This window comes from Staurois parvus, unplaced genomic scaffold (assembly GCF_062004578.1).
Source record: "Staurois parvus isolate SC_StPar_1 unplaced genomic scaffold, SC_StPar_1.0 ptg000142l, whole genome shotgun sequence".
Classification (NCBI taxonomy): domain Eukaryota; kingdom Metazoa; phylum Chordata; class Amphibia; order Anura; family Ranidae; genus Staurois; species Staurois parvus.
This window is the reverse complement of record NW_028317938.1, coordinates 3552574-3570697: the sequence shown is the minus strand read 5'-3', so window position 1 is coordinate 3570697 and position 18124 is coordinate 3552574. Positions and strand designations below refer to the sequence as shown.

General features: G+C 42.0%; 1 protein-coding gene across 1 annotated transcript in view; it reads right to left on the bottom strand.

Annotated features, from left to right (window-relative positions):
* Positions 1–15119, bottom strand: part of TADA2A (transcriptional adaptor 2A) — a 50529-nt gene extending 35410 nt beyond the window's left edge. Inside the window, exons 1-4 of the mRNA XM_089673599.1 lie at positions 14966–15119; positions 5684–5790; positions 5168–5227; positions 3563–3654 (exon numbers count right to left, since the gene is read on the bottom strand). Of these exons, the coding sequence (XP_089529725.1) occupies positions 3563–3654; positions 5168–5227; positions 5684–5790; positions 14966–14990 (284 nt within the window). The 5' untranslated portion in view covers positions 14991–15119. The remainder of the gene's footprint in view (positions 1–3562; positions 3655–5167; positions 5228–5683; positions 5791–14965) is intronic.
* Between the last annotated feature and the right edge of the window lie 3005 nt (positions 15120–18124).

The following is an 18124-nucleotide window of genomic DNA, read 5'->3' as shown; positions in this document are numbered from 1 at the left end:
TATTTCTTATAATTAAAATACCTTGAACGGATTTGGGTGGCATTTTCACCTGAACGTGTTTTCTGTCCAGGGCTTCTATGCAATTGGGAAACCGAGTCTTCTCCAAAAATTTATTAGCAACCTTGTCCCACATATCTTGCATTGGCTGAGGCATAACGACATTTTGCAATTGATCCCACAGTGCAAGGCACTTTTTCCCACTGAGCTCACACCCTTGCAGAAATAATGGTGTAGAGATGCAAAAGTTTATCCCAAAGGTCTCCAAACTGTGGCCTGGGGGCCAGATGTGGCCCTTTGCTTGCCCTTAGGGCACTATCCACCAACTGACACCGATGATGGGGCACAATTCACCTTACTGACACCATCAATGGGGCAGCATTCATCTCACTGATAAACAATGGGGCACTATTCCTCCAATTAAAACCAATGATGGAGCACTGATAGCAGGAAACTTTCCATTCCAACTGGTCACAGTCCGGCTCCCATAAAGCCTGAAAGACAGTAAACTGGCCCTTTGCTTGGAAAGTTTGGAGACCCCTAGTTTATCCAGTTGTACAATACTCTGTCACAGCTTGTTGCTTTGTACTAAATCAGTTGTAATGTCAGATTTTTTTTTCTAAATTAAATAATAAATAGGTTTATACTTACAAGGGTTAGACAAAAAAAAAAATGGAAACAATGATTTTCAGGTGTGAAAGTGACCACATATTTTGCATTGAAAGTGGAGGTAATGTAACACTCTTGCTTCTGATGTGATGACACACCTAGTTAACAGGTGGGAAACCTCACTTTCCTCATTCACTGCATGCGCTGTTGTGTCAAGAGCTTACGGAGCTTCAAAAAGATTGACATAACCTGGTCTTCCCAGACGATGATTGAGAACAATCCATGACACTGGCAGGTCTCAGCTTTGCAAAGGGGGCAGTGCATGCTACAAATTTTGCAGGGTGCCCAAACTTTTGCAGATGCCATTTTTTTGTTTTCTGTTATTTTGAAAATGTAAATGATGGAAATAAAATCTAACTTTTGTTGACATATTATAAGAATGTCTAATCTGTAATTTGATGCCTTTTGGAGATTTTTCCATCTTTCCTTGGCTTCTTTATGCACATTAATACAAATTTTTAGCTGGGGTGCCCAAATTTTCGATCCCCACTGTATGCTTTACTGATTTTACTGTTGTAGGTTTAGTAACACTAAGTTAATACAATGGAATAACACACGGGAAAAGGATTGAAGATGCTAACTGAAATGTATTTAATGCTTCATACAAAATCCTTTGCTGGTAATGACAGCTTCAAGACACCTCCTGTATGGAGAAACTAGTCGCATGCATTGCTCATTCTTCCACACAGTCTTCATATCTTGAAGGTTACGTGGGCCTCTTCTATGAACTCTGATCTTTAGTTCTTTCCATATAATATCTATTGGATTCAAGACAGGAGATTGGCTGGGCCATTCTAGCAGCTTTGTTTTCTTTCTTTGAAACCAGTTGAGAGTTTCCTTGGCTTTGTGTTTGGGATCATTGCCTTGCTGAAATGTCCACTCTCGTTTCATATTCATCATCCTGGCAGATAGCAGCAGATTTTATCAAGAATGTCTTGGTACATTTTTCTATTCATCCTTCCTACAATGACATGAAGTTTGCCAGTACCAATGCTGAAACACAGCCCCACACCATGATGTTCCCACCTCCAAAACGTCACTGTTGGTATGGTGTTTTTGGGGTGATGTGCAGTGCCATTTGACCTCCAAACATGATGTGTATTATGGCAGCCAAAAAGTTCAATTTTGGTCTCATCTGACCAGACTGTATTCCCCCAGTATTTCACAGGCTTGTCTAAATGTTGTGCAGCAAACCTTAAACGAGCTTCAACATGCTTTTTCTTCAGCAATGGAGTCTTGCGTGGTGAAAGTTCATACAGGCGACGGCGGTAGAATGCGCTACTTTTGGTTTTCTTTGAAACAATTGCACCTGTTATTTCCAGGTCTTTCTGAGGCTCTCCATAAGTGGTCCTTGGCTCTTGGATGATGATATATTTAAAGTTTTTGCAATTTTACATTGAGGAACATTATACTGAAATTGTTCAACAATATTTAGAAGCAGCTTTTCACAAACTTGTGAAATTCAGTCAATCTTTACTTCTGAGACACTGCAGGAGATTTACTAAAACTGGAGAAGGCAAAATCTGGTGTAGCTCTGCATAGAAACCAGTCAGCTTCCAGGTTTTATTGCTAAAAATTAATTGAATAAGCTGAGGTTAGAAGCTTATTGGCTACCATGCACAGCTGCACCAGATTCTGAGTGCTCTAGGTTTAGTAACTCTCCCCCTCTGACTCAATAAGATGCCCTTTTTATACCCAACTGACCTGTTGCTAATTAACCTAATTAGTTGCAAAATGTTCTTCCAGCTCTTCCTTGTTAGAACCACTTACTTTGCCAGATTTTTGTTTCCCTGTCCTTTTTTTGGAGACATGTTGCTGCCATCAATTTCAAAATTACCTACTAATAGTAGTAATTAATATTCATTATTATATTTATTATTATTACTACATTTTACAGCAGCATCTCAACAAATAGCTACATCTAGGTATACCTATCGTGATCAATTTTATATTATATACCTGTTATGAGTTACGTCACATTCCACTTTTCTGCACTCCAGCCCCGAGGAAGTGGGAGGCATTTCCCTTGAAATGCGTTGGCTTTGTTTGATACCTTTATTCAATAAATACATCAATTTGACCTTTTTGTGTCAAACTTTTGTACTGGGCACTCCTCAATACCGACCTCAGAGTTACGCCATTCACTTTTGTGTTCGGTGAGGGTTCTCCGAGACACCGTCAGAGAGACACCAGCCCAAGATCAGAACAAGATCAATCTGCACAGAACCTCCACTGCACATCAGCCCCTGTGAAGGAGGACTGAATACTAAGATATATCCAATAATATCGATACCTTACCCCAATTATTCCAGTGCTATCACATCTACACATCAGTTGTCTGCAGTTTTGTAATGTCTTGCTTTACTGTCCAGAAAATGCACTTGTTAAAATGGTACTCATTCAGGTCTATGAATCTGGAGCAGTTGTACATTGCAACCAGCCTAACATTATCTATCACTTTCAAAGCTTACTGAACACGCTGAAGATAAAAGCTGATTGGTTGCCTTGTGTAGCTGCTCCATTTTGATAAATCTCCCCCTCCCCATTGTTCTGTTGCTTTAGATAATTTATAGAAGTGGAAAGCACAAGACTGGTTGAACAAAATTACATATCAATTCACGTAAAATAGTTCACAAACTGGAATATGTACTTCAAGAGTGTATATAGTTTGCTTTGTGTTCCACTTTATAGTAAACTGTTACACACCTGAAAATTTCAAACTGACCATAGAATGTAAAAATATACCAGCTACGATTGCCATCAACAATATCTGCATATCAAACAGAGCAGTAGATTTAGCGATATAGAGTAGATGATATGTGCAAATTTCGACTACTCCAGGAAATCCTGCACTCTCATAATTAGTCCTTTAGTGTTACCAATTAAAAACACTTACCAATTTCCAAATCCACAGTCCATCACAGCTTCTAGCAGAGCCATTTCCTCCTGAGCTGTCCAGCTGGGATCCAGTACTGGAAAATCGCAGGTCTATTTAAAAATAAATAAATAAATAAAAACAGGGACCACTATATATGTTTTTAGATTTATCAGATTACATAGGAATAGTAGCCATCACATTTTTCTCAATACATAATTAATTTAGCTAATTCTCTAGCTGCCTTCTGCCAAACACTGTTCTGATGTGGAATAATCAACTGCTGAAATTTTTTCCATGTTCAACATATCTGAAAGTATCAGTCTCTTGGGTCACTGCCAGCTCTCAGTGGTTTCTCCTGCTGACTTTCTAGTCATTGATTAGGGGAATCTGAAGACTGACAATCCCAGAAACATTGATCTTGAAAGAAATTCCAACAGTACCTTTGGAGCAGTATTTGGCAGAATGGGCACCAAAAAGGTAAGGTGTATCATGTTTAAAGATACTTTAAGTAAACATTAGTTCCTTTAATGGGTAAATAAAAAAAAATTAAAAGGTGAACTCCAAATATCCTGGGCACCCTCCCCCCCCCCCCCCCCGACCCTGCTGCAAACAGTGGTCATTATGCCCCATACTGCAAGTTTAGCAGTCCATACACTGTACACAACAATCTCCACATGCTAGCAATGACAAGAGCTCTTTGATCAGCGAACCAACTGACGAATGCAAAGTGCTTCTTTCTTCTGGAACACCATACTGGAAGCAGGTAGCTCAGATGTGCTTCTCATTGGTCAGCATGGTCACGCTGATCAGTGAACACTTGTCATTTCTAGCATAATGATGGATTCTCACTCCAGGGACTTTCTATGGACCACTAAACTGGTAGCACGGCCGCTATGTGCAGTAAGCTCTGGAGTGATGGTTAGGATATTTGGAGTTAGTTCATGTTTTAACTTTTCATGAACAGGTGAACCTACCCTTTAAAGCTGAATTCCCAGCTGGTGTTAACTCCTTCCCAGTGCCATTAGTACAGTGACAGTGTACAGTATTAGAAATGATCATTGTATTAGTGTCAGTTAGTGTACCTCCCAGCCAGTGTCAGCTAGCACCACATTGCCTGCCACAATATAACAGTCCCACTATAAGCCATTGATCACCGCCATTACCAGTATAGTGTCACAGGTGCATAAATTCCAGTATATACTGTATACCATAGTTTGTAGACGCTATAACTTTCACACAAACTAATTATTATACACTTTTTGGGACTTTATTTGCCAAAGATGTGTCAGAATACATCTTGGCCTAAATGTTTGAAGAAATTATTTTTTTATTGGATTTGTTTTATAAACAGAATGTAGAAAATACAAGTTATTTTTTTTTGTTTATATAATAAAAAATAAAAACCTTGTGGTGATCAAATACCACCAAAAGAAAGCTTTATTTGTGTGAGAAAAAATTATTTGAATTTCAGTTGGGTACAATGTTGCATAACCGCACAATTGCCAGTTAAAGTAGTGCAGTGCTAATTAGCAAAAAATGCTCTTGTTATGAAGGGGATAAAACCTTCCAGAGATTAAGTGGTTAAGCTACATGATTATGTCATATCAAAATAAAATTATCTACCATGATCTCATAACTGTGATCACTCTGATGCTTCTTGTACTCAAATCCTCTTGAGAAACACTAAAAACAAACAAAAAGACAGCGTGAAAATACGATAAAATGATATGTAACTACTCAACAGGGAAAAATGCAAGGATTTCAAAAATATGTCAGATTTAAAAATGATTCTAAAAGATTTATATTTTTAAAAAAATAAACATGTCATATTTACCTGCTCTGTGCAATAGATTTGCACAGGCAGCCATGATCCTCTTCTTTTTGGGACCCCGCGGTCCTGAGTTCTTCCACCTGCCAAGTGCCCCCAAAAGCAATCCTCTTGCTATGGGGGCACTCGAAGACAGCCTCCTCGAGGACCCCCATAGCAAGAGGATTGCTTTAGGACAATGTCCATTCACAGCACCATGGCTCTGCAGCGAGCAAAAGTACTGCCTTCAGTGTGGTCTTAAAATGTTTCCCTGCGACAGTATGAAAGCGTTTTTAAAAGGAAAATTTTACCTGCAAAAAAGGAAATTTTACCTGCAAACAAAGCAGAAATTCTGGGGGTCCGCATTCAGCACATTTGATGTATGGCTCCATAAGGTAGGAAGAACAGCCTCGGCAAGGTGGTTTATCAAAGGCATCCCCTAAAGGGCATAACAAATAGTCATGTATTAAATAAAACAGCCAAAAATAACAGTAAATGAAGAGATAAACTGCATGTCTATGTAGCGAACACAAAAACCACAGGAAAAATATTGCAAACCTGTAGACAGCATGGCCACAATTCAGGGAACCTAAAGCCAAACAAGATCATTTGTAGCTCTGCTGATGGGATTTCTCCTGGGATCCCAATAAAGCCAAGATCAGTTTGCGGTGGACCTAATTCAAAATACTGCATTCTTCACCGGTATTCAGAGTGACATGCACACTTTTCAACTGATTTTAATTTGTTTTTTACTTTACAGAATTCGAGGTAAAGCGGAGCTCCAGTCATTTTTGTAAAAATTAAAAGTCAGAAGCTACAAAAACTTTAGCTGCCCCACCGGTGTGCTCACCCGTGGGGGTCAGTCTGCAGACACTACCAGCCCTCCTGGCTATTCTGAAGATTTCCCAGGACAAGGTACAGCTCTATCTTTTGAAAGCTTGCTACATGTATCCCTGGCTGTGCTGAGGTACTCACTCTGTCCTCCTTGCTCCCAGGCCTTGATCCTGTTCATGCCGTACTGCTGAATGGATCCTCAAGCATGTAAGTCCTCAAAGGACCTTTAGAACTGTGAAGCCTGTGTGAGTCACATCATAGGGGTAGACACTCAAGAGTGCGCTGACGTGTTTCAAAGGGTATCCCTACTTCATCAGAGCTCTTACATGCTTGATTTACTTCGTTGTTTGTGAGTATCATTCTGTATTCAATAAAATTATGGTTTACTGAGGTAATGCGCAAGGTTGGTGCACTCTCTTTTTTGTTTCGCTTTCCTCCTGTGCCAGCCCGAGCCCAGCCTAGAGGCCACCCTCCCCCCCCCCAAATCTAGGGGACCCCTCCCAGACCACCAACAGTCTCCTCATCACTCCATCTTCCACCCAGCTCTCTAGCCAGCCTGACTATCCCATTTTTATGGGTTGGCCCACTCTACTAGGGCCTCCAAACCTGGGATTGTTTAGACTCCCATAAACATGCAGATTAGGTCTCGAACTCCTCTGCCTGCTGTCTTCTGGAAGGTTCCAATGGTGCTCCAGAACCAGGTGGAGGTGATAGATTCCCAACCTGTTAAGCCACCCAGCTTGACGTTCTGTAACCTGACCTTAATCACAGACTCACACAGTTACCATGAGTCATATACAACAGATTTGCCTACACTATTCTAGTAGCACACTAGAGGTTTATCCTTGTTTACCAGTGTCAAGCATTTGGGCGTTAATTCATTTAATTGGCCAAGTATTTTCTCTGCCAAAACTCTTCTGCTACTAGAAGCGCTGGCAGTGGGTTTTTTCCCCTGCCTCTAAACACTCTTGCCTCTGAACACCTCTAAAAGTTTGTGTGTGCATGGACACATAGGGGTTTATTTACTAAAGCTGCAGTGTGCAAAATCAGGTTTGCTTCTGCATAGAAACCAATCAGCTTCAAGGTTTTATTACCAAAGCTTAATTAAACAATCTGAGGCTAGAAGCCGATTGGTTTCTATGCAGAAATGAGCCTGATTTTGCACTCTCCAGCTTTAGTAAATAAAAAAAATGAAATGCCAGACCCCCTAAAAACAACTGTAAAAATGTCTAGTGTGCATGAGGACTAAAGAGCCAATAGGAAGTGGGCTACAGACATGATCATAGAAAAGTGCACCAATTTTCTGGTGTCTAGAGGCACTCTGTAAGACATTTGGAGCAACAGCAGGCACCATCAGGTAGCATTTATTTAATGGAAGACACAAGGTGTTAGCTGCTTCCTATGGTTCATTTTGAGACACAGATTTTCTTCAAATACAACATCATAGCTCAGAAAAAAGGCTTTTGTGGTGATGAAAGCCTTGACCACACTACAAGCCTGAAGCCCATGTCAGATAAGGAATCCTGCTGTTGGTGGCAACTTTCCAGCAACATAAATGCTATTAAAGCAGCTATAACTCTTACCAACTGCTGTCATGTTGCTTTCCTAGCCAAACAAGCACGGTGTCTTGGCTCACCTGTAGGCAAGCTTGATTCTTCACCGTGTTGGTCTGTGAGGGAGTAAAACTGGCTGGTTCACACCAGCCGCTGCATTATTGCGGTGCAGCAGCTGATTTGCAGTGTGATCTGGCTGAGACCAGCAGAATATGCGCTAAACTCAGCAGACCGTATTATTGCTTAAAAAAAAAAAAAAAAAAAAAAATGTTGTTGAGATGTCACAAAGACATCTCATAAAGTTTAATTGTTGACAGTGGGGTGCGAGGCAGTGGATTCTCATCCCACTGATAAAAGTATTGCATGCAGTACTTTTTCTCAGCACACTATGCCCACCACAGTGGTGTGACTGAGGCACATAAGAGACAAGGCATTGTCCATGCAGTGGGAATGCGCTGGAATAGCCACCCAACGCAGTCTGACCACATGTGGTGTGATATACCCTTAGAGTAGGTGCATAGCCTCTTTACAGCCAACTCAAGCTGTGTGTTGCATTACTGTATGAATTTCTTATTTCAAGTGTGTTGTATTTGCACACATATCATAGAGGTAATGCATACTATGGTAATGCCTTTTAAAATACACTTCTCAGCAAAGTATTTAAATGGATCCTAAGCAAATTTCTTAGTGATGATTTGCCACCAGCGAAAGAAATATCATCACTAGACTACACAAAGCCCTTTTTACACTACGTGGTGGTTTGTCATTCATTTTGAATGCCATCTCATTTTGAAGGCCAGTACACAATAACCCACACATGTGAACCATCTGTGTGCTGTGTTGACAAAAAAAAGCTGCAGGTTTGTTGGCATCATTGAAGCAATGTGTTATGAGTGTTTATGGGATGTGATTCATTCTGAATGGCACCCTGCTGAACAACATGCTGCAGCTCACAACAAAACAGTGTTGTAGTGTCCAGTGTTGCAAAAAAATAAAAAAAATATAGTACACTCTTTTTTTTTTTTTTTTAAGGTGTGAATGGGTTTGTGGAAGCCCTGATTCTCCCTTGAGTATTTGAAGCTATGCGTGTGTGTTCACATAGTGAGGTCCATATATATTTGGACACAGGCACAATTTTAGATTTTTTCAGGTATATACTAAAACATATTCAAGCTATAGTTATATAATGGATATGGGCTGAAAGTGCAGGTTTAATTTGAGGGAATGTACATCCAAATTGGAGGAAGGGTTTAGGAATTACAGCTCTTAAGAGTAGCCATCTCCCCTTTTTCAAGGAACCAAATGAAATTGGACAATTGAATATAATCATAAATAAAATGTTCATTTGTAATACTTTATTGAGAATCCTTTACTGGCAATGACTGCCTGAAGTCTGGAACCCATGGACATTACCAAAGACTGGGTTTCCTCCATTCTGATACTTTGCCAGGCTCTAACTGCAGCTGTCTTCAGTTGTTCTTTGTGGGTCTTTCTGCCTTTAGTTTTGCCTTCAGCAAGTGAAATGCATGCTCAATTGGGTTAAGATCAGGTGATTCATATGACCATTGCAGACAATTCCATTTCTTTTCCTTCAAAAGCTCCTGGGTTGCTTTTGCAGTGTGTTTTGGATCATTGTCCATCTGTACTGTGAAGGGCCATCCAATCAACTTTGCTGCATTTGGCTGAATCTGGGCTGAAGGTATATCTCTACACACTGCAGAATTCAACCGGCTGCTTCTGTCACATCATCAATAAACACCAATGACCATGCATGCCCATGCCATCACACTACCTCCACCATGTTTTACAGATGACGTTGTGTGCTTTGGATCATGAGCTGTTCCAGGCCTTCTCCACACTTTTTTCTTCCTGTCGCTCTGGAACAGATTCATCTTAGTTTCATCCATCCAAAGAATGCTTTTCCAGAACTGGTCTGGCTTTTTTAGATGTTTTTTGGCAAAGTCTAATCTGGCTTTTCTATTCTTCAGGCTTATTAATGGTTTGCACCTTGTGGTGAACCCTCTGTATTTGCTCTTGTGAAGTTTTCTCTTGGTTGTAGACTTTGACAATGATACGCCCACCTCCTGGAGAATGTCCTTCACTTGTCTGGATGTTGTGAATGGGTTTTTCTTTACCATAGAGAGGATCCCGCAATCATCCACCACTGTTGTCTTCCGTGGACCTCCATGCCTTTTTATGTTGCTGAGCTCACCAGTGTGTTCTTCTTTCCTCAGAATGTACCAAACTGTTGATTTGGCCACTCCTAATGTTGCTGCTATCTCTCTGGTGGATTTGTTTAGTTTTTGAAGCCCTACAATGGCCTGTTTCACTTGCATGGACAGCTCCTTTGAATGCATGATGTAGGTTCACAGAAATAGATTCCAAATGCAAATACCACACTTAGAATCAACTCCAAATCTTTTACCTGCTTAATTGATTTTTTTCTTAACGCAAAAACGCTTGAAACACTCTTCAGTGTGAAAGTAGCCTAAGACGTTCATTGGGGTGTATTCATTTTTGCAACATGGTTTTGAATGAATTTATTAGGAAAAATACTTTTTTGTGTGTGCAAATTAACAAATCTTGTTTGCAATCAATGGCCCAGCATTTGTGGGAGTATTTTGTAGTACTGTATAGTGTCCCATAGAAAATGTTGATTCTGAAAGGAAAATAAAGGTTTTCTGACAAATCTGCTGGGGTGTTCACATTTATGCTGAGCACTGTATGCTGCTGTGCAAAGCACTTTCAAAAAAGGTGCAGATTTGATTTATGGGCTTCTCAGGTATGTGCCAGCCCATTCTGTTTAATGCAGCGAACATTAACATGTGATAAATTGTGCATGCTTTCACACGCTGCAATTCAGCAGTTGGAGTGGACCTAGCCTAAACAGTCATCTCCTAATAATTAGCTTTCCATGTGTTAAAAACATAAAGCCTGGAAAAAAAATGTTCCCACACCTGTGGGTGTGAATCGTTCCTTTTTGTGTGTTTTTTCACATTTCTGTGCATCGCATAAAGGGAAGCCAATTTTTTTCAGTGTTTAAAGAAAAAAAAAAAACCACAGAATAGAGGTCCAATTCTTTTACAAAAGCAGGCCGGATCGAACCGCATGATGCTGCAGCAGTATGCGGTTTGGCACATGCAAAATAATGGTGCGTTTCCAGATGCAGGGGTGCCATTACCAATTAGGGCTCTCGCACATTTTAACTAAAAAAAAAACAAAAAAAAAAAAAACAAAAAAACTGCATTTACAGTGTCTGTGTATTTTTCTTTGCCTCTAAACTCCCCTACACGTTAGCCTATGTGTCCATGCACAAACAGGCATTTACATAGGTTTAGAGGAAGGAAAAAAAAAAACAACAAAGTTGAGTTGAGGTTGCCCCTCCACCCCCGTAGTCTTTTGGGACATGTAACAGAACCATACACAAGGCACAGGGCTACTCGCGCTTGTACAGTGGGCATCCTTCTGTGAAGTTGCAAGCTGTCGCAGCATGGTGCCCAGACATAAAGCAGAGTTCCACCAAAAAAGTGGAAGCTCCGCCTATCTGCACCCCCCACCCCCTCAGCTGCCACATTTGGCACCTTTTGGGTGGGAAGGGGTGAACGGATACCTGGTTTTGACACGTACCTGCCTCCAATTCCAGCTCAGTTTGCCACAGCAAATTGAGCTGGAAGTTTGGATCCCCCCTCGCAGCCCTCTGGGACATTTTACAGGTCCCAGAGCACTGTGGCCCATTCACAATGTGCAGCATACTTTACACATGTGCAGTAGGAAACTGGCTGTGAAGCTGCAAGTTTTTACTGTTGGTTTCCCTTAGCCAAGATGGTGGCGTCAGCATCCGACAGCTGATTGCAGAATCGGCTCGGGCTGAGGACACCGCTGGATCCCTGGATAGGGAAGTGCCCTAATATATGCCGGTGCTGGGGAGCGATGACAGCCAGTGAAACAGGCTACGGTGAGCACTTTTTTTTAAGCCAGTGGGCATGGAGCCTAAAAAAAAACCTCAAAAGTGCCTAAAAGTGTTAACGCACATTACTGCAGTCTAATGGCCAGAATAAATGACTATTCTGGCCAATTGAATGCATTAACATCAGACGCATTAATGCGCATAAACACCTGTGAATGCACATGCAAAAACATGTTTTTTTTAAACCACATATTTTTCTGCTGCTTAATTCCTGTAGAACAAGGTGTCACACAAACTAGTGTACATGTGGCCCCAATTGCATGTCTGCTAAATGTCAAGGAGTTTTTACTTGTTTGGGGAAAGTGCGCAATTTTGTGCGCATGCCTGACACATTAGCCAGAAAAAAAGCTCCAAAAAATTGCTGTGTTGGTGCAAGTTGGTTATGTTGCACATTAGTCACACTACTGCATGTCGAGACTGTATACAAATCATGCACTTTCCTGAAGAGCAGAGAAATGCGCAGCCATTTAGCAGATGCATGGCTGTTCCATTAAAGCAGGGATCTGCAAACTTCGGCCCGCAGGCCGGATGTGGCCCTTTGCTTGCTTTTATCCGGCTCTTGCGGCACCTTTTTCTTCCACTGATACGAAGTATTATTCCTGTTCCTCCCACCGGCACCAGAGACGGGGGACTGTTCCTCCCACCGGCCCCAGAGACGGGGGACTGTTCCTCCCACCGGCCCCAGAGACGGGGGACTGTTCCTCCCACCGGCCCCAGAGACGGGGGACTGTTCCTCCCACCGGCCCCAGAGACGGGGGACTGTTCCTCCCACCGGCCCCAGAGACGGGGGACTGTTCCTCCCACCGGCCCCAGAGACGGGGGACTGTTCCTCCCACCGGCCCCAGAGACGGGGGACTGTTCCTCCCACCGGCCCCAGAGACGGGGGACTGTTCCTCCCACCGGCCCCAGAGACGGGGGACTGTTCCTCCCACCGGCACCAGAGACGGGGGACTGTTCCTCCCACCGGCACCAGAGACGGGGGACTGTTCCTCCCACCGGCACCAGAGACGGGGGACTGTTCCTCCCACCGGCACCAGAGACGGGGGACTGTTCCTCCCACCGGCACCAGAGACGGGGGACTGTTCCTCCCACCGGCACCAGAGACGGGGGACTGTTCCTCCCACCGGCACCAGAGACGGGGGACTGTTCCTCCCACCGACACCAGAAATGGGGAACTAATTACCCCACTGGCACCAACGATGGGGCACTTTTCCTACCACTGACCACCAAGCCTAGGGTATTGTTTACTCCCACTGGCCACAAACCAGCCACCCTAAAGTTTGAAGGGCAGTAAACTGGCCCTTTGTTTCAAGAGTTTGGAGACCCCTGCATTAAAGGATAAGTTCACCTTTGGGAACAGGTTACATGTTCTCATAGCTGCAGCCGCACCCACCGCCCCGACAGATAGTACTAGGGAACTTCTCCCGGTACTGTCAGATTTGAAAATAGTGCAGCCGTGCAGGGCTCCACCCACACAGCTGTGTCATTCATACACAGAATTTTGAGAACGAGTGCCTACAAGTTCCGGCAGCCTTAAGCAGGCCATACATGGGTCGAATTCGGAAAGATTTTTTGTTCGAAAATCAAAAACATTGTTCATTCTGTAATCCAATCGTGCCACAAATGATTTAGAAAAATCGGTTGTTTTTCACAAATTTTACAGCATGCCTGATAAAATGGGGAGGAACCATGAAAATCGAACGGTGCCATTGCCTCACTAAGAGAAAATCAGCCAATTATTCTTAGGTCCGATTTTCGAATGAAAAATAGTTTGAAAATCGACTGTTGGCTTGTAGTTTTCAATGAATTACCATGTAGCTTTGGAGCACCGTGGTAGTTCATTGAAGCTTCCTGTCAGTATGTCTGCTTGACCTTACATCCCATATGGCAAGCAGATATTCTGACAGTATGTAAATAAAGCGAGCGTTAAGTTATAAAAGCAGCTATTGCACTGAGGTAAAAAACAAACTCCTTCAGATAAATATATCTGTCCAGACAGAGGATCAGGGGTTTCACATCCTCCTAAAACAGAATGAAAACTGCTCCTACAAGCTTTAACCAGTGCTCAGGTAAAGTCACAAGACTGCTCTAACTGCTGATGAGAAAAGCGATCCCCCGATGACCATCCCAATGCCTTAGAGAGGGTGACCCACGCATTCCCTAAAAGGAACCCTGTCTGACCGTCTTTTCCAGTAACCATAAAGGAGAGCCGACTACCCCCAGGCTGTATCCAGACCTACCTTGAGAAGGGATACCTGGCAGATCACCTATATATATGATACAACGCGCTAATTTTAAGCGCATCTGGTGAGTGCGCACTTTACCCATTTCTTGCACAATCACCTGAGTATATCAAGCTTATTGGGAATAACAGCATTATCAGGAGATCAATTTGATGAACTGTGTTTATATATTTTATGACAAACACAGGTATAACTACGGTGCGTTTCCCTTTGAAGATTGTATGAACTTTTATATCAGTTCAAGACTTAATATTTCTTGATCTATATATGTATATCTGCTTAGTTGCACACCTGTACTTTTAATATATCTTTTAGCGCTGCACTATTTTATATTTTTTTCATATTTTTAGATAGATATTCTGCCAGGTCTGCAGGAGACGTGCATGGCATCAGAAATTTACTGATCGCTGGTGCAATGCTTTACAGGCTCCTGTAGACAAAAATAATAAATGCACATTTTTTTTTTACCTGCAAAAAACACGCATTTATTATTTTTGTCAAAAAGGAGAACTTATCCCTTAATTGTTAGAGGCACCTCCGTCTGCAAACGTGACACGTTTTTGCCGAGTGCCATGCGGTTCACAATGGCGTGATTTTTTTTTCTGCAGAGTTTCTTTTCCACCCATTGAAATGAATGGGCTGCCCTATGCACCAGTGCATGGTTATACCTGTAAATGTGAACCAAGCCTGTGCATTGCATTCATTGGACATGGGTTTCGTGCCTTCCTATGGACAACTATAGAAGACACAAGTCAGACTGGCTTTCCTCTGAATATCCTCGTACTGTACGAACCCTTCCCTCCCACCTTCACGGTGCTCCTCACACGGCACAATTATTACTGGAGGAGCACACAATCCCATCCTATTCACAAGCCTTCTCTTCACGACGAACAATACAATCCCACAGCCAGCTGTTATAGTACAGCCGCTCTCCACCACTTCCGCTCAGGCAGGGCTTCTCACACAAGTCCCGGATACCGCTTCCGGTCCGTACAAGTTTTCCGTACACCCGCTCACCTCTGTACGGGGCCAGTCGGTCCATAGTGCTCACAGCCCGCTCCCCGCGTATCGCCGCAGTCTCTGGCCTGACCAGCCAATCCGCGCAGGGCCTAGTCTGTGAGAAACATGGGAACGCCAGGCCATAATAGTCGATGACCGAGAGTGTTCTCCAACCTATTTGTAGCAGAGAGGATTACCCATTGAAAGGATTCTCAGTTGCTGGAAGAAATAGGAACTTCCAAGCAGCTTTCCTTTAGGTCCTATACTGTATAACATTCTGTAAAAGTAAACAACCAAAAATTTTATTAAAAAAAGCCCTGTACAGCTCAAATGAGTAGAAACTATCCACTAAGCAGCTGAACAGCAAAGGATCAATCCACAAAAAAACAAATACAAATTTAAAAAGTGCAGCACTAAAAGTGAGACTGCTTATACTTAAAGCGGGACTTTACCCATAACAACTTGATACAAAATAATGTTCTTTAACCACTTTAATACTGGACACGTTTACCCCCTTCCTGTCCAGGCTAACTTTAATGTTTCAGCGCTCTCACACTTTGAATGACAATTGCGCGGTCATGCAACACTGTACCCATATGAAGTTTTTAGTATTTTTTTGAGACAGATAAAACTTTATTTTGGTGGTATTCATTCACCACTGGGATTTTTATTTTTTGCTATATAAATGAAAAAGTCCAAAAATTTTGAAAACAACAATTTTTTCTTATAAAATTTTGCAAATTAATAATCTTTCTTCATAAATCTTGGCCAAAATGTGTTCACCTATCTTTTTAGTAAAAAATATAAAATAACCCAAATTAGTTTATAACCAAAATTTATACTTTTTCAAATTTTTTACATTTTTATTTTATTTTTTTTATATATTATTATGGGGTTTTTTTTTTACATACTGTCATCCTAGCAGTACAGTGTCACCATAGTGACACTGTACTACTTGTGGGGGGTGAGGAACATTTTTTTTTCTTTTTTTACACTGATTGCTTTTATACCCATAAAGGCTGTAAAATCAATCATTTCACCTTTTCTGGCTGTATTCCTGCAGCCTTTGAGAAATACCTTGCGAGCTGTGATTGGTCACAGCTTGTCACATGGTACAAGGCTGTTGTGAATAGCTTTGTACCATGTAACCTCTGTGATCATTCACAGATTTCACAAATAGTAAGCAATGATGTTAGGAATTTTCTTCACACAACTAGAGCTTTCGTTTGGTGATATTTAATCACCACTGGGGTTTTTATTTTTTGCTAAATTAACAAAAAAAGACCGAAGATTTTGAAAAAAAATTATGTTTTTCTTGGTTTTTGTTATAAAAATTTGCAAATAAATAATTGTTCTTCATAAATTTAGGCCAAGATGTATTCTGATACATCTTTGGTGAAAATAACCCAAATCAGTATTTATTATTAAGTTTGTAGGAATGTTATAGAGTTCACAAACTATGGGATATATCTGAATATTGATCAATCCTGAAGTACTGACAGCCAATCTAATTTCTTGAGGTCCAAGAATGTCAGAACAGTACAGATATCCCCCAAATGACCCCTTTTAGCAAAGTAGACAGTCCGACGTACTTCATAAGAGGCATGGCAAGTTTTTTGAAGGTGTAATTTTTTTTTGTCATGCGGAAAATAAAGAAATTAAAAAAATAATTTTCACTGTTTTTTTTACATACTGTCACCAGTGCAGTACAGCATCATCATATACCTGGTGTGGTGATGATTAGGGACACTGGTGACAGTACGAAAAAAAAAATTGATAATTTGTTTACAATTTTTAAAAAAAAATGTTATTACATTTTTTTCTCTTTTTTATAAAGATTTTTTTTCATATTACACTATGACCAAAGTAGTATAATGTTACCATAGCAACATTGTACTACTTTGGGGAAGTGATCAGTATTTTTTTTCTTTTTTACACAATTTGATTGCTTATAGCAAAAAATTTCTTTGCTATAAGCAAGCATTTAACTAAGTGAAATCGATTCATTCAGGTTTTTTTGTTGTGATTGGCTGTGATTAGCCATGGCTAATCACATGATACAGATGGACTGTGATTGGCCCAGCCTGTGCATGTGATCACTGTGACCAATCACAGCTGGACACACTTGTATACAATAGATGGCATGAAAGGAAGACATCCATTGTCTTCAACTGTCATGTGACCTGCTGTGATTGGTCACAGCAGGTCACATGGTACTGGTAACGGGGCCGGTATACAGATCTGTCATCGGCCGTGTCCGAGGTACATGGCCGGTGACAGATCTCGCCACAGCGCAATCCTGCAGGCACGTGCAAAGCACGATCCAGGAGGGATGTCATATGACGCCCTCCCGGAAGGATGAGATATTCGCTCGGCCGTCATTTGACCATAGGCTGGGCGGCAAGTGGTTAACCGCTTCCCAACCATGCTGTAGCCAAAAGACTGCTACAGCGCGGTCGTCCAGTTCTGGGAGGTCATCCATGGATGTTGGCACTTTCGGTAATCGCTGTGTCCCATGGACACAGCTGATCACGTGATTAGGCAAAAGGTCAATCACAGCAGCCTTTTACCACGTGATCAGCTGTGTCCAATGACACAGCAGATCACAATGTAAATACAGTTGCCAGTTATTGGCAGCACTTTCCACTTTCCTCATGTTGTCACAGCGTGAAGAAAGTATTGCCAATAACCGGCAAATGTGACATGGGAGATCTGCACTGATAATCAGGGAACTGATTATCAGTGCCTCCCATCAGTGCCCAGCAGTGTCACCCATCAGTGCCCAGTAGTGCCACCCATCAGTGCCCAGCAGTGTCACCCATTAGTACCCACCAGTGTCACCCATTAGTGCCCAGTAGTGCCACCCATCAGTGCCCAGCAGTGTCACCCATCAGTACCCACCAGTGCCACCCAGCAGTGCCACCCAGCAGTGTTGCCAGTCAGTGCCATCTGTCAGTGCCTCCAGTCAGTGTTATCAGTCAGAGCTGCCAGTCAGTGCCACCTATCAGTGCCCATCATTGCTGCATATAAGTGTATCATCAGTGCCTCCTCAACAATGCCCACCTGTGCCACCTCATCAGCACCACCTCATCAGTGCCCATCAATGCTACCTCTCAGTGCTGCCCCATCAGTGCTGCCTAATAGTGCCCATCATTGCTGCGTACCAGTGCAGCCTCA